General features: G+C 39.0%; 2 protein-coding genes across 4 annotated transcripts in view; both read left to right on the top strand.

Annotated features, from left to right (window-relative positions):
- The first annotated feature begins 221 nt into the window (after window positions 1–221).
- Window positions 222–3057, top strand: LOC117431018 (centrosomal protein 20-like). The gene is made up of 5 exons (XM_034051590.3): window positions 222–329; window positions 708–905; window positions 1402–1486; window positions 1861–1970; window positions 2560–3057. Exons 1-5 carry the CDS (start codon window positions 269–271, stop codon window positions 2631–2633), a joined length of 528 nt encoding a protein of 175 aa, XP_033907481.2. The 5' UTR covers window positions 222–268; the 3' UTR covers window positions 2634–3057.
- A 5642-nt stretch (window positions 3058–8699) lies between these two features.
- Window positions 8700–14235, top strand: part of LOC117431454 (myosin-11-like) — a 32601-nt gene continuing 27065 nt past the window's right edge. For all 3 annotated transcript variants that reach the window (XM_034052366.3, XM_034052367.3, XM_034052368.3), the window contains exons 1-3: window positions 8700–8807; window positions 12324–12692; window positions 13811–13967. In XM_034052366.3, the coding sequence (XP_033908257.3) occupies window positions 12342–12692; window positions 13811–13967 (508 nt within the window). In that variant the 5' untranslated portion in view covers window positions 8700–8807; window positions 12324–12341. The remainder of the gene's footprint in view (window positions 8808–12323; window positions 12693–13810; window positions 13968–14235) is intronic.

Raw genomic sequence — 14235 nt, forward strand, 5'->3', positions numbered from 1 at the left:
TAGTGCATTTTGAAGCATGTGCGATATCTAGGTTTAGCAGCAAAAACAATATTCAATATACTAGTGTAAATGTAGGGTTGCCAGATTTCTGACAGTGTGAGCTTCCTTTCAGAGCTAGGCAGTGAGAGTCTGTGGTCTGCAGCAATACCCCTCTCGCCTATATGACCAAATGTACATTTTTTTTTTGTGGACAATTTTCCTAGTCCTTTTACAGGCTGTCTGGCGTGATGGGCGTGTCCATAAGCCCCTCCCCCGTGTAGTGTAACCCATGACGCCAGCAGCGGCAGTTACAGTAGTAACGATGGCGACCATTGCTGAGCTGAAGTCTGGTAAGTAAAAATGTAACTTGCCTAAATTGGCTGATTCATTAGCTATCTGAAAATAGACCTCACTACCGAGGTCAAACTTAGGTTTCAAGCTATAGCTGGCAGTATTTATATGACTGCTTGGTATTTACTGTTCAACCTCCGAATCTATGTTACACGGCAACTCTTTTTGTACATGAGCATCAGCTTAACAAAAAACAAAACAAAAAAACAACTGGCGAGTACACGACCTCGTTTAGGGCTGCCAGAGGTAACGAGTGCATCGTTGTCAAACTCTTAATTACGATTTTTGTTATCAATAGTTTTCTTAAAGTAAAAGCGAAAAACGTTTGCAGCTAACCTAGATTTATTTTGGTACTGCATTTTTTTCCACCTCGTCAGCATTAAAGGAGACGCTGGAGTCGAGAGGCGTCCTGGGACAGCTGAAAGCCCGAATCAGAGCCGAGGTTTTTAACGCGCTGGACGACCAGAGCGAGTCGAGACCCCCTCTATCCCACCAGAACCTGCTCATCAACGAACTGATCCGCGAGTACCTGGAGTTTAACAAGTACCGCTACACCGCCTCTGTGCTGACTGCAGGTGAGAGAGAGACTGACCCGCAAGTGACTTAACCATTCCAGGTCTTTGAGTCTTAATTGTAAGTGACGTCTACAAAAGAAACATTAGGTCTGTCTTAATATGTGTGTCCGGTAAAGCTAAAACTAAAATTACTGGCTTTGGAACTGCGATGTAATTTCATTTCATTTCATTTCAAACCTTTATTTAACCAGGTAAAGACATTGAGAACAAGTTCTCATTTAAACTGCCGACCTGGCCAAGAGGCAACATAAATACAACAAACAACAATACACAGACAGTTAGAGACATTAAAACAATATGAAATCAATTAAAATAAATAAATAAATAAGAGTCAATTATTCCCTGAATGTGAATTCAGTGTGGTCTGCACATTTCCAGAGTGATTATAGTCTCTGAAGGGGCCCTGTAGAAATCTAAGATTGCTGTCTGTAAATGGTGTGAGGTGATTTCTAATAATGGTGTCGTTTGTAAACCCCCTCTTCTCTGCCCCCTGCAGAGTCTGGTCAGCCCGAGGTGCCCCTGGACAGACAGTTCATGGCGAATGAGCTGAATGTGGTGGAAGACCCCAGCTCCAAGTGTGTGTAAGTACTCCTCTGTTCTACAGTAAGGACAGTGGAAATAAAATAAATAGAAATGTGTTGTGTCAAGATCACGAGAGGAAATGATTCCCCCCCAATGAGCCACTGTACAGTTCCTTTTTCAATATCTTCTCATGAGACTGCCTGGGAGCCTGAATTAAACAGAAATAACTCATTTAACATAAATTGAACTAAGAAATGCACAGAATTTGGACCAGTCCATACAAACGTACTTGCATCGGGAGAACCCGAGCAGTGCTAGCAGTTGTATTGTTTATATCTGAAATTAAGTTTCACTTCAATTATAAATATTATGTTTACAATGCAGTCAAACCCCACAAGACTGTGAATTACAGAATGCTGTTTGTTCTCCACAGACCTCTCCTCTATGGGATGCTGTCCCATTTTCTTAATGACAGTAAGGGGGAGAAAGCTGGAAGGATGTTCCTCAGGGGCCCATCTGTGCCAAGCGAGAAGAACACACGAGGTAGGACAGAACTGTGGGGGAGTTAACTTAAGACACACCTGAGCTTTCTCTACTCTGGGGCTAATTAAGCATATATTAAAACCTGGAATGGGTGAAACTACTATGCAATAGGATTCTTACTTCCATCCCTGACTAATATGCTGGGAAGAATAGTATCTGCAATGAAACTGGCAGGTAGCAACAGCTGACTATGTTGAAAAGTGGTCTGGAATCTTGTTACATGGGATGCACTGTCATAAGTACGTCTGTTTGTTTCAGCAATGGCTTGCATTTTATAAATGAGAAACAAACAGTGGAATGCAGCTTATCCACATTGCTGGCTATTTCAATGTAAATGATGGTATGATAGCCATATCCAGTCATTGCATGTTCTTCCCAGTAGTATGCTTTTGAAACTTGCCAGGAATATTTTGTCATTATGGACAGTATAAAAAGACCAGAGCAGTTATGCTATACTGCAAACATAGAAAGTGTTCAATTGCTTTGTAGTTATAGTACAGCAAACCTGCACACTGCTGTTTTAAACAGTGTGCTTGCTACATGTAATGTGATTTCTATACACTCTTGTGTCGTATTTCCTGACCTGCAGATATTCCAGAGACGGGTGTGATGGCTGGACCAAGCGGCGCAGGGCCTTTCACACTGCATGGTGGATGTAGATGACAGGGCTTGACCTGACAGAGTGAAGTCATGCTTCCAGTAACATGGATAGATCTTCAAGCACTCCCCCCCCCCCCCCCCCCCCCCACAATCCCCAAAAAAACGAAAGGGGGGGGGGATTTACAATGTGAAATACACAAGTTGAATGATTTGAAGATTGTGTGTGCAAGTCCCAGGCCAGATTCTGAGGGTTATTTTTTTATTTTAATTTATTCTTTTTTACAATGTGCTTTTAACAGATATTCCAAAGGACAGACATCCCACTATTTCTATTGAACAGGATGAAGAAAGCCATGCTGTTGAAACCATGCGATTCTGTATGTGTGCCAGTGTTTAGACTGTTGTGGTTTAAATGCAATAACGTTCAATATGTTTACAAATTTAATAAAGTGACTTTTGCCTGAATTAAAAGGTTATTACTACTCTATTTTAATGGAGCGTGTGTATTTTGTACTTGTAATGTACAGTTTTTTCCAGCAGATGGTGTAGTTAGAACTCCCTTTACAAGCTTCCTTTGCAATCTAGCAGCTGTTTTCTCTTAAGCACAGAATTTGGTCTACTAACCAAAATGTGTTGTATCCTGTAGCATTTAATTTTTTTTTTTTACATACAAGTGCCTACAGTTGTACATTTTCCAAAACACTCATTTCCTAAATCTGGAGTTTTTTTTAAAGGGGGAGTTGCTTGTGAATGATGATTAAAATTCAGTTTTTAAAGCCTGCTAAGAGATGCAGAATGGGACCACTTTCCTCTGGAGGGAGTGACAAGCTGTGAAATGCAGTGTCACTTCACAAGAGGGGGAGTGTGGCAGCTTTTAACTTTAAAAGAAAAAGGGTTGGTTTATCATCTAAAAATTAAAAATGCATTTAACTTTGACACACACAAAAAAAAAAAATATCCCCAAACGATTAGTGTTCATTTTTACTTTTATTTTGGAATTGTGAATTCAATATAGAGTGTTAAAGCAGTTCCCTGTATATTATACTACTTTGTTTTTCTAGTTTCTCTAATGCTTTCTTTGACTTGCAGTAGCTCCTGAACGAGTTGATGGAATGTAGTGTGTTTTTGAACGTGGGTCGAGGGTTGGGTTTGGTTTGGTTGACACTTTTTGAGGAACCATTAGAAGGAGTAGAAATTATTTCTGTTAACAAAAACAAATTTTCTAACTGCAGTTCATTTTCATACAGGATAAAGGTACTGTATGATAAATATATGAAGATATACACAATATTCTCTGATCTAAACTGTCATTTTTAAATTACCCTGCATTAAAATAACAGGAAACTTACTGGGAATATCTCAGACAACACACTCAGCTAATTTCCAGGAATGGAGATGAAGAAAATTCAGATCCCCCTCCTTCCTCCTTAACTTTTGCCAGATGTCTTTGCAAAGTTGCAAAGCAAAACTGTATAAGGGCAACTATCACTGATGTTAATATTTAAATAAAACACTGGAAATAGTGTCCAGATCACTTCTTCCAGTCACTAACATGATTTATAATAGCTTTGTACACACAGTCGCTGAAGAATCTTGCCGTCAGAAGTAAAGTTGTGATCTTTTCTAGTACACACCAATGTTCTGCAGAAGCATCTCAAGCTGAAGCTAAGCAGGGTGCCAGCAGCGGGCTTGTCTGTGTGGCACTTCTAGAAAGAAAGAAAATATAAAACACAAAACCACAGCTCCTTTACCTACAGCCCCAGAACTTGAGGTAAAAAGTTTGAACTTCTAAATAATAGATATAAAGAATGTACGCAATAGTCTGAGCTGCTCAGCTCCCATGACCCCTTTGGTTTTTTCCCCGTCTCCAGGGAGAACATATAGTACTATTTTTATTTCAGCCTCATCGGGACAGACATACAGCTGTAACAGTTGAAGTCTCAGCTTATCAAACGCTGCAGGGCTAACTTTTCCAAACATGAAAGGTAAACACCAACATCCTGCTAAGACCACTGTTGGTTACTTACAAACCACCAATAACCATTGGATTTTAACTCCCAAGTGTACTCATTAGGGACAGTGGAAGTAGTATGTAGTAAGGGCACACAATGCAGAGTGACTGTTCAATCCGCTCTAGTCTGTCAGTATGAATTACAGAATCACTTTTGCTCCATTCCGTTTCCTGAATTGCTGTGCACTACAGTGAAACTGATCCACACAACAGCAAGATGGATTGAGGAATAACTGCACTAAAGTTCAGAGAAGGAATTCAGTGCCCGTGCTGATGTTGTTAAAGGCTGTATTGAAAACAAATAAGGAATGAGTCATTATGTGTATTTTGGAGACTGTTTTACTAACACAACATTATAATGACACATCATTAGGTGTTCTACATGTTGTTATTGGATCATCTCTGTAAATAAAATGTCAAAAAATATGTATATGTCTGAGCTGGACTAATTTTCTTTCATATAAACAATTGTAGGTTAAAGTCAAATTGCAGATCAGCCACACTTTGATAATTCTCTTTACTGTCCAATTTTGAAAGAACACTCCATGGTCTAACACAACTGACTGGAGGGCCGAGATTAAAAACAATTCAACTGCCTTGTGCACTGCTGAAGTCATGTCAATTCAGATTAGCATACAAGAAGTCTTTTTTATTCTGTGCCAGAAACAAAATTCATTCCGCTGCGGTCAGAGAGATCCAGAAATCTAAAGGAGTGTAAATCGATAGCAACATTGTACCTTAAATGGGACGTACAGTTTTGATAGTTTAAATATTTACAGCTTATAAAAATGACAACTTTGCTACTTTAAATCCACCTTCTGCCCCCAGCTTGTCCATTTGAATGGAAAAAGAGGAGGAGGTGTGGCATTGGAAAATATAATTTATAAATTCTTCTTTCCAAATGGAGGATCTGAGGGCTGTTGACTAGAGAGAGAGAGAGAGAGAGAGAGAGAGAGAGAGAGAGATATTACAGTTTAATCCTGTCTCACATTGTGTAATAATTAATATTGTTGGTTGGCAAGCCTCTTTGTGGGGTAAAAATGTTTTTTTCACCTCAAAATGCAATACATTAAGAATAGTTTGGATTTGTGATATCGTTTTTTATGCCAAAGCAGGAAAGTGTTACTGCTGTTCTCACAACTGAAGATTATTTGATAAATGTATAATACATTTAGACATACTCTCACATTTTTATAGAATATATATATATATATATATATATGACCTAAACCAAGTTTCTGACCTCCAGAGGTGAAGTGTACAACAAACCAATACATTATCCTACTGTACTCTGTTGAGGGTGTACTGTGAGAAAACCCAGGCTGCAAACAGCCTTCTCTGGGAATGTGATGCCCAAGCTGGGCTGGCTTCGCCACATTTGAAATGAAAGGATTTTTTATGAGATGAATCCAAGGTAAAATGTGTTTAAATGCAATGAGGTATTACATGAGACTAGACAGTGTTATAGTTGTATTACTACTTGTATATGTAAACAAGTTAACAAAGAGAACCACTGCACATACATCAAATACATGAATCTATTCAAAATTAATATAAACAGTTTAGATGATTAAACCCAAATGCAAAGGCCTATAGAAGCTAGGAGTGAAAGATAAATATTTGGAAAAGATTCATGAAAATTCAAGGTAGTCATTGTCTTCTCTAAGACACGATGGACAGACAGATAGTGGGACATGATCAGTGCATAACACTTTGAATGAGAAAATCTAAAACAAAATGCTTATTTTACAACTTCAATGTTACACTGTAGAAAAAGGCAGAGGCAGACAGAAAAAACCAGCTAGACAGACATTATATACTTTGTATGCGTCAGTTAGAATCAACCCTAACCTCTGCTGTTCTTGATATGTCGCAGTTAAATAAATTTTCCAATCCTTCGAGCTATGTAAGTACACAGCGAAGGGAATGCATGCCTGCTGCCTCCATGCTTGTTGTACAATTTGTTTTAAAGATCTCCATGCAGTTACACCATATTTAGTCAGCTTCCCAAGCCTCTTGGGTTAAAAACTCCAAATTGGGAATGCTGGAGGGATTCCTCACAGACTCTGCTGCCCTTATATGGCAAGCCAGGAGCCCCCTTGCCCACAGACAGCACTGCTGCTTCCTTGCACTGCATTGTCCTGATCTTGATGAGGACCAGAGGCACTTTTGGATTTCCATCTACACCCCCCCCCCCCCCCACACACACACACACACACATCCAATTCTCTTCTGAAGAATCTCCCTTTCAAAGCACATACCTCTCTCTCTCTCTCTCTCTCTCTCTCTCTCTCTCTCTCTCTCTCTCTCTCTCTCTCTCTCTCTCTCTCTCTCTCTCTCTCTCTCTCTCTCTCTCGGACTGTAAAACAAAACACCCTGCCCATGATTTAGAACAGAAAATAGGAGCTCTGGCCTTATATAGAAAACCCAGGGATGCGGTGGGTATAGTTCCACAAGAGCTACAAGTGGATTGTGAAGAATGAGGACTGGGATTCTTATGGACATAAATAGCCCCAGGTGGGAGATTCTCTTCAGATGTTTGATTCAAGGGACACCACCTTAGTAGGAATGGAAGGGATCCCGCAATAACAAACTGTTAAACTGTTCCTATAACTTTATAAGCACTAAACAGCTATACATAAAGGCTGCCCTAGGATGAAACAGTTTCAGTGTCTTAAAATGCAGAGGTGCAGTTGTATCTTTTTTTCTTAGAAATTGCAACAATGGACCTGGGTCTCAGCATGAATAATAGCTGTCAATGCAATGATAAGTTGCTCTTTGTTTTGTGAACAGTGTTCTTTTCCACGCCACCAGTGCGAGGCGACTTGCCCATGTATAAATTTCAGGAGCATATGCTCGCAGCCCCACATTATGCACAGTATACCCACAGTAGACAACTGCACAGCTACTGACACATTTGCTGATAGCTGTATTTTTTTTTTAGCTGTCAAAGTAGCAAGATGATGTTCCAGATAGGCTTCCTAATAATATGACACATCGTATGTGTGGTTAAGTCAATTGCAAAAGGGCTGTGGGGGGTTGTTAAACACATTCTCTATAAAAAAAAAAAAAATCTAGTGATCATTTTGCTTTTTTTTTTATTTAATAAAAAGTATTTTATACTGGACCCAAGCCCTTACAAGATGCGATGACCATGTTCTCCAGTTTGTGGTGGAGTGTATTTTTATTTTAACTTTAACACATAAAAACCCTTTACACGCACTCTGTGTGTGATCTTCTATCTGTGGGTTTTCACCCTGTAGAGATCTGGCCAGAAAAAAACCTGTCAGAATATATAAATAAATGACTAAATAAAACACACTGTTTTTCTCAGGCAGGAGGAGAACGGAGGCAAAAAAAGGGGGCAAAAAAGAGTGATAAACAATATATATATATAATCATTCGTGCACCAAAACTGTATCGTGATGAGGTGCTTACCACAAAGGAATATATATATATATATATATATATATATATATATATATATATATACACACACACACACACACACACACATATTATTCTTACTTATTTTTATATGGTGAACGCCTATAGAATAAGATAATAAGATATGAACTGTAGTTATTTAAAATAAATTTTTTCTCATGTCAGCTTTTTATAAAGTATACCTGTTTATTAACCATGTACTGGGTTCAATAAAATACACAATGCACTTCACCCTTGTGGTTTATCAAGTCACCTAACTGGGAAGTTGCCTACTTGTAGTGAAGTGGCAGTTGTGGCACTCTCTATCTTCCAGTAGTCAACCATAGCATAGCCACTTTACAGTGTTTTAGACTCTCTTCACCACTAATCATTTAATCTTTCTAAAGAGTTTCACAGCCAACAATATGTACAGTATCGGGCTGAAAGGGAATTTTTAATAAGCGTGGGTTCTAAATAATCCAATTGATTCTGTAATTTTTAAAAAATGTTTTTGTTGTAGATTTCTGCCAGGATAAAATCAATGAGTTAGACAAGCCTACCTTATGCAGATCTGCCCCCCCCCCCCCCCCCCTGCACTGTACTGTACTGTACTTGAGAGAGAGAGAGAGCGAGCATCACTGAAAAAGGAGGGGCTATCCCCCTGCAGCCCTCCCTACTATTAGATGACTCTGTTTAAATACCCTGGTGAAAGCTGGAGATGATAATTTGGACTGTTCATCTGTGGAATACCCCACAAGCTCACGACTCTCCAATCAAGCTTCACTAGACAAGCAACCCTTGTGAGTATACACCCTATCTCTGCCTTTATTTCTCACTCTGTGGGCCATGCTCACTAGTCCTTTAAACATAGACTTTTTTTTTTTTTAACAAAATTCTAATTCCTTAAAACTTTTTTCAAACACACTGCTCAGATCAGTAATTTAAAGTAAAGTGTACGCTAAAATGTTTCTTACTAGTTTTGTGACATAGTTTAATGGCTTATTTCCTTTTGGAAGCAAAAATAAACTTTGCACTTACTCTTCTTTCTTCACAATGCAGAGAGCGTTCATTCTAACAGATTCTCACGCACCTATACAAGTCATATCTTAACTTGTGCAATTTCTTCGGGGTTGCAAATGAAAAATCTATCTTGTTTAATCCATTTGTTAAAAAAAATTGCATATTGATTTTCTTTGAATGCATACACATTAGCAACAGTGACAATATAGTTTAAAGGTCTTTCAAGCACGGCTAATTAGATGCGGTAACACTGTAGCAAGGGGGTCTGTATGCTTTGTCGGTGCTTTGTAGATAGTTTAAAGTACACTGACGTAGTTTGAATGTGTCAGTTTGATAAATATTTTTGCTAGCTGCTAGTTTGTAATCGTGTCAAGAGATTTAAAAACTTTTACTTGTTTTGCAATCTAAAGTCTAGCATTACAGGGGTCGTGATCAGGCCACTGCCTTGCAGGCATTTGGCATCAGCAGGCAGCTCTGATATGTGTTAAATTAAGCTAACTGGAGTTGTAGTTCATGGCAATTTGACATTATGGTCCTCTGTTTTCATGTTAAAAACATGTTCATTTTTTATGTTTAGGGTCTTGACAAGAAATACCCAGGACAACATGCTAATTAAAGGGAGCACAAATACACATTAATTGTTACAGTACTACTTTTCCCACAGAAAATATGACATGTTAAAGCATCCAATATCTCTGTTTTATTGCTAATTTAAGTTGCTGGTGTTGCTGCTGCTGCTGCTGCTGCTGCTACACCCTTTCTGTCACACATGTGCACCCAAGATATTTTTAAGTTTAACAACCTTTTTTTCTTTTCTTTTCCTGTTAGAAACATGTTTGAAATTGTGAGGAGCTCAATAACCAAGCCCTTAGCATTTATTTATAAAAACAATAGCTTCGGAAGTTGGAGGAAGTTACGATTCTCAATGCAAGACTGGAAAACACGAGTTGAACTGAATAAAACCCATACAAGGGAATCCCTGTATACCACATATGGTTTTGAACAGTAAACATTGTTCTGGTTATGGTAATCCTGCCATGCTACCATTTTTATGCCTCTGCAATTATACAGTACTATTTTAGGTCATTATAATAATCTAACCTATTCTGATAATTTTACTGTGGTATATATTCATCAATATGATTAAAAATGGGTTTAGGAATAACTTCATGACTATTGATTGATTCAAACCTAACCACTTTTTTTTTTTTTTTTTTACAATGCCGTTAAATGCTAACAATTTTAAATTGCATTTACTGGGCAGTAGTTAAACTGCAGTCTCACTACCCGATTTTGCATGCACTTTTCGAATAGGATTTTTCATGCACTTTTCATAGGGTTTTTGGTGTTGTTTTTACTGTTATCTTTCCAATTCAATGCATTTTGCTCTGCAGTTCTTTTTGATACAGGCTTATCAGTTTGTGGGGGAGCCTGCTTTAATTCCAGCCCCACCTTCTCCCGGTACAGGGTTCTGTTTGAGTACAGACAGTGGGCAGCATTCCTCAATAGGCTAAATACTGTTCATAAGAAAATGATTATGTACAGCATTGTAACAGCACTGCAAAATCAATGATTAGGAATTAGGTGATCAGAGTAGGAATTAGAGCTCGGGAAAACTCCAGCTGAATTAGTGACTGAACTACTAAGCATAAGTCTGCAAATACTGTACATTTTCACACATTGCAATGTGCAATAAGGTAGTTCCTGTGCTGTACAGAAAACAACAGCAGTGGAAGTGTGATAAAGTTTGTACAAACCTCAGAGTTGTGTACAGTAGTTCCTCTGGACTGCAATTTAACCCCAGCACTGCAAGTGCAGTGAGAAATGGCAGTGTATGTGTCGGGTACACAGCAAGCTAGCTACACTACTCAGCTAGTATTTGCACTAAGTCAATGCACTTCTGTTACATATGTTTAATTTCGGCCAGGATTTGGAAGAATGAAAAGTGTTAAAAGCTCTAGTCAGCAATGGCGTAGTAGCCACAAGTGCTGTCAAGACCTCCAAGTGCTGTCAGCACTGGTCATTGATAAGCAGGTATTGTCAACACAATAAAACTGCCAACAGAAGAATACAACTTGGTCCACCAATTGCCCACATCAAGCATTTTGAAAAAAGAAAATGGTGTACTCACTATTCTATCCTAGTTAAAAAATGGAATACATTATGTCATCTGACTTACACTTTTCACTGACTTCCTTATCAATGATTTGTTCAAAATTATATTTGAAATGCATTTTCTGAAGGTGCAATACTCTTGGAGAGACTCATTTCAGGAGTCCATTTCGACTCAAAAGTGTCTCACAATTTCAGTGAAGCGGTAACGTTTTATCTGGAAAGTGGTCTCATTGATGCAGACCTTTGCAAAGTGAAAAGGTGTTAAACTGAACAATAAAGAGAGCAGTGCAAAAGCCTTTAAACAATTGCAATAAAAACTCACTGCAGTTGATTGACAGCTGCTTTTAATAATGTACGGGGCATCCTGAGAATATCCCTTTCTGTAATTTCAGGGGGAAACGGAATTCATTTTTTTGTAAAACATTTAACCCCAACCCTCAACTCTGCCCATGCTCTGCTTAATCTTGTTATCATTTGGGCATGAACTTTGTGACTGCCGGAGCACTGGCGACATGTTATTCCCTATAAGGGCTTTGTTATGAAATTAGCTATCATCGCTGTATGGGTGAGCAGAAACACTGCTGTCAGAGAGAACCTGCCCTTATATGGTAACCACAGCATGAGCTCCCTATAGCGCTACAATGCAGAACAACTATTGTTATTATTGTTAGTGTTATTAGTGCAAAGACATAATGGTTCCATGAGCGTCTAACTTCTGACTCGTGCCCCAGGCTACATTTTAAAATTGTATTGAATGAACTCCCACGGGCTTTTTGATGAAAAATGTTAAGAGCTGAGAGATCTGATAGCTAATGAAGCTAATTCAGTACTTTGAATGCAGAGACTCTTTTTCTCATATACTGGATGTTCATGAACTCCTTTTCCACTTTGACGTTATTACAAAATATTCGGTCCCAATTAGATTTTTCCGTTTCTTTTTTCTATTTATTTATTTATTTATTTATTTAAGTAACTACTGTAAAACTTCAGTGAAGCCCAGCACATTTGTTCAGTAAAGTGTTGGTTGTCTACACCATAACTGCACTTACAGTGTTGGTATAGTTCACCTGCTGCTTTCCAATGGCATTTCATTCAGAGTCATTCAAACTCGCAATGTTTTTACAGCCTTTACAGTTTTTAAGTCTATCTTATAAAGCCTTCAAATGTCTCTGTCTCTGCAGCTCACCCCGGATTTCAAGATGGCAAAGAAGGCAGACGGTGCCCTGAGCGAGGATGAGAAGTTCCTCTTCCTGGACAAGAACTTCATTAACAGCCCACTGGCACAGGCTGACTGGGCTGCCAAGAAGCTGGTGTGGGTCCCATCTGAGAAGCAGGGCTTCGAGGCAGCCAGCATCAAGGAGGAGCGCGGGGATGAGGTGGTGGTGGAGCTGGCTGAGAATGGCAAGAAGGTGACCATCAACAAGGACGACATCCAGAAGATGAACCCTCCCAAGTTCAGCAAGGTGGAGGACATGGCCGAGCTCACCTGCCTCAACGAGGCCTCCGTGCTGCACAACCTGAGGGAGAGGTACTTCTCCGGGCTCATCTACGTGAGTGCAACTACTGACTGTATAGGAATTCTGCAATACTGGCTGATCTGTGTCAGTGTAGGGCCAAGGATGCTGTGTCAGCATATAGTGTTCTTCGAGAGCCTATTAAATACGTGAGAAAGAAAGAGGAACTGAATTTAGAAAGAAGAGGCCAGGTACTCTTGTACAATTGAAGCCACCAGTGCAAGCACCTTATAAGTCTAAACTTTAAAAAAAAAGTGTTTGGAAGAGTCTGATAGACTGTGTAATAAATATTAATAGGTTATAATCATGGCTAGGTAATATAAATAAAAATAAGTTAGGTGGAGACCTCAGCTACAGAGCCCCAGTGTCTTTCTTAGTGTACTTTCTCTGAGAGCTTTTACATATCATATAAAGTTGGCTCAGTCCGCTGAACTTTTCAGTCCCTGCAGTTATTTTTCTTGTGTAAAGAGAAAGGTACGACAGGAACATTGAAGATTTCGGATTTGAAGAAAGTTTATTAGGAAAAAAGCTGAAACATTTTTTTTTTTGCAGAACTTCTGCCAAGATCACTTAGTCTTGGCCCAAGTCTACCGACCTCTGGCTGGAGACCAGACTTCAATTAGTCACAGTTGATTTCTGGGTGGCCCCTTTGTCTTTGCTGCTTGAAACACTCTAAACATTGTTATCAGGGGCCTTGCTGTCCTGTGAAAGTGTTCATGGAGTTTTTCTACAGCTCAAGGGCACACCTCTTCTATTTTCAAAACAGCAATCTCCCGTTCACAATATCTCACTAAATTTAAATTCGCTAACAGGATGTGTTGGTAACACTTTGGTGAAATTTTGCTAACAGTGTTCGTAAAAGAAAGTGGCCATGTTTCAAAACTAAGAACCAGATATATTTACTAACATTGGTTTTGACATTTTTCGTCACATACAGTATCGTGACTTGCACGCAACTATTCTTTAATATTGTCTGCAAAATGAATACAAAAGTCAATTATAAATACAGGTCAGCATTGTACATTAAACTGCAAAACAAACTACAAACAACATTGATGCAAAATATTTGAAAGATTATTTATTAAATGTAGATTGGGAGTGTTTTTACAAGTAACCCCTTGAGGCTCACCATCATCTACTGCTGTTCTCCACAGACTTATTCAGGTCTCTTCTGCGTGGTTGTGAACCCCTACAAAATGCTGCCCATCTACTCTGAGAAAATCATTGAAATGTACAAGGGGAAGAAGCGCCACGAGATCCCTCCACATATATACTCCATTGCCGACAACGCATACAGGAACATGTTACAAGGTAAGTCACTTAACCTGCTCGTGCTCTGTCTTTCGGGTGAGACGTAATTGTAAGTGACTCTGCAGCTGATGCGTAGTTCACACGCCCTAGTCTCTATAAGTCGCCTTGGATAAAGGCATCTGCTAAATAAAAAAATAATGACACTAGGGGGCAGAACATATGTGTGCTGAGCTGCCACCCACAAAGTTAGTAACTCCTGAAAAAACGATTTGTCCCCACTTTGTAAAACACCTAAGAACTAAATATGCTTTCAAAAAATATATATAAA

The sequence above is a fragment of the Acipenser ruthenus genome, chromosome 22, assembly GCF_902713425.1.
Source record: "Acipenser ruthenus chromosome 22, fAciRut3.2 maternal haplotype, whole genome shotgun sequence".
NCBI lineage: Eukaryota > Metazoa > Chordata > Actinopteri > Acipenseriformes > Acipenseridae > Acipenser > Acipenser ruthenus.

Excerpts from the sequence above, each read along its gene's own strand:
- LOC117431018 (XM_034051590.3), top strand. The coding sequence starts at position 269 with ATGACGCCAGCAGCGGCAGTTACAGTAGTAACGATGGCGACCATTGCT. Across the intron at positions 906-1,401 it reads CGCCTCTGTGCTGACTGCAG|AGTCTGGTCAGCCCGAGGTG; the intron begins GTGAGAGAGAGA and ends TGCCCCCTGCAG. Across the intron at positions 1,971-2,559 it reads AAGCGAGAAGAACACACGAG|ATATTCCAGAGACGGGTGTG; the intron begins GTAGGACAGAAC and ends CCTGACCTGCAG.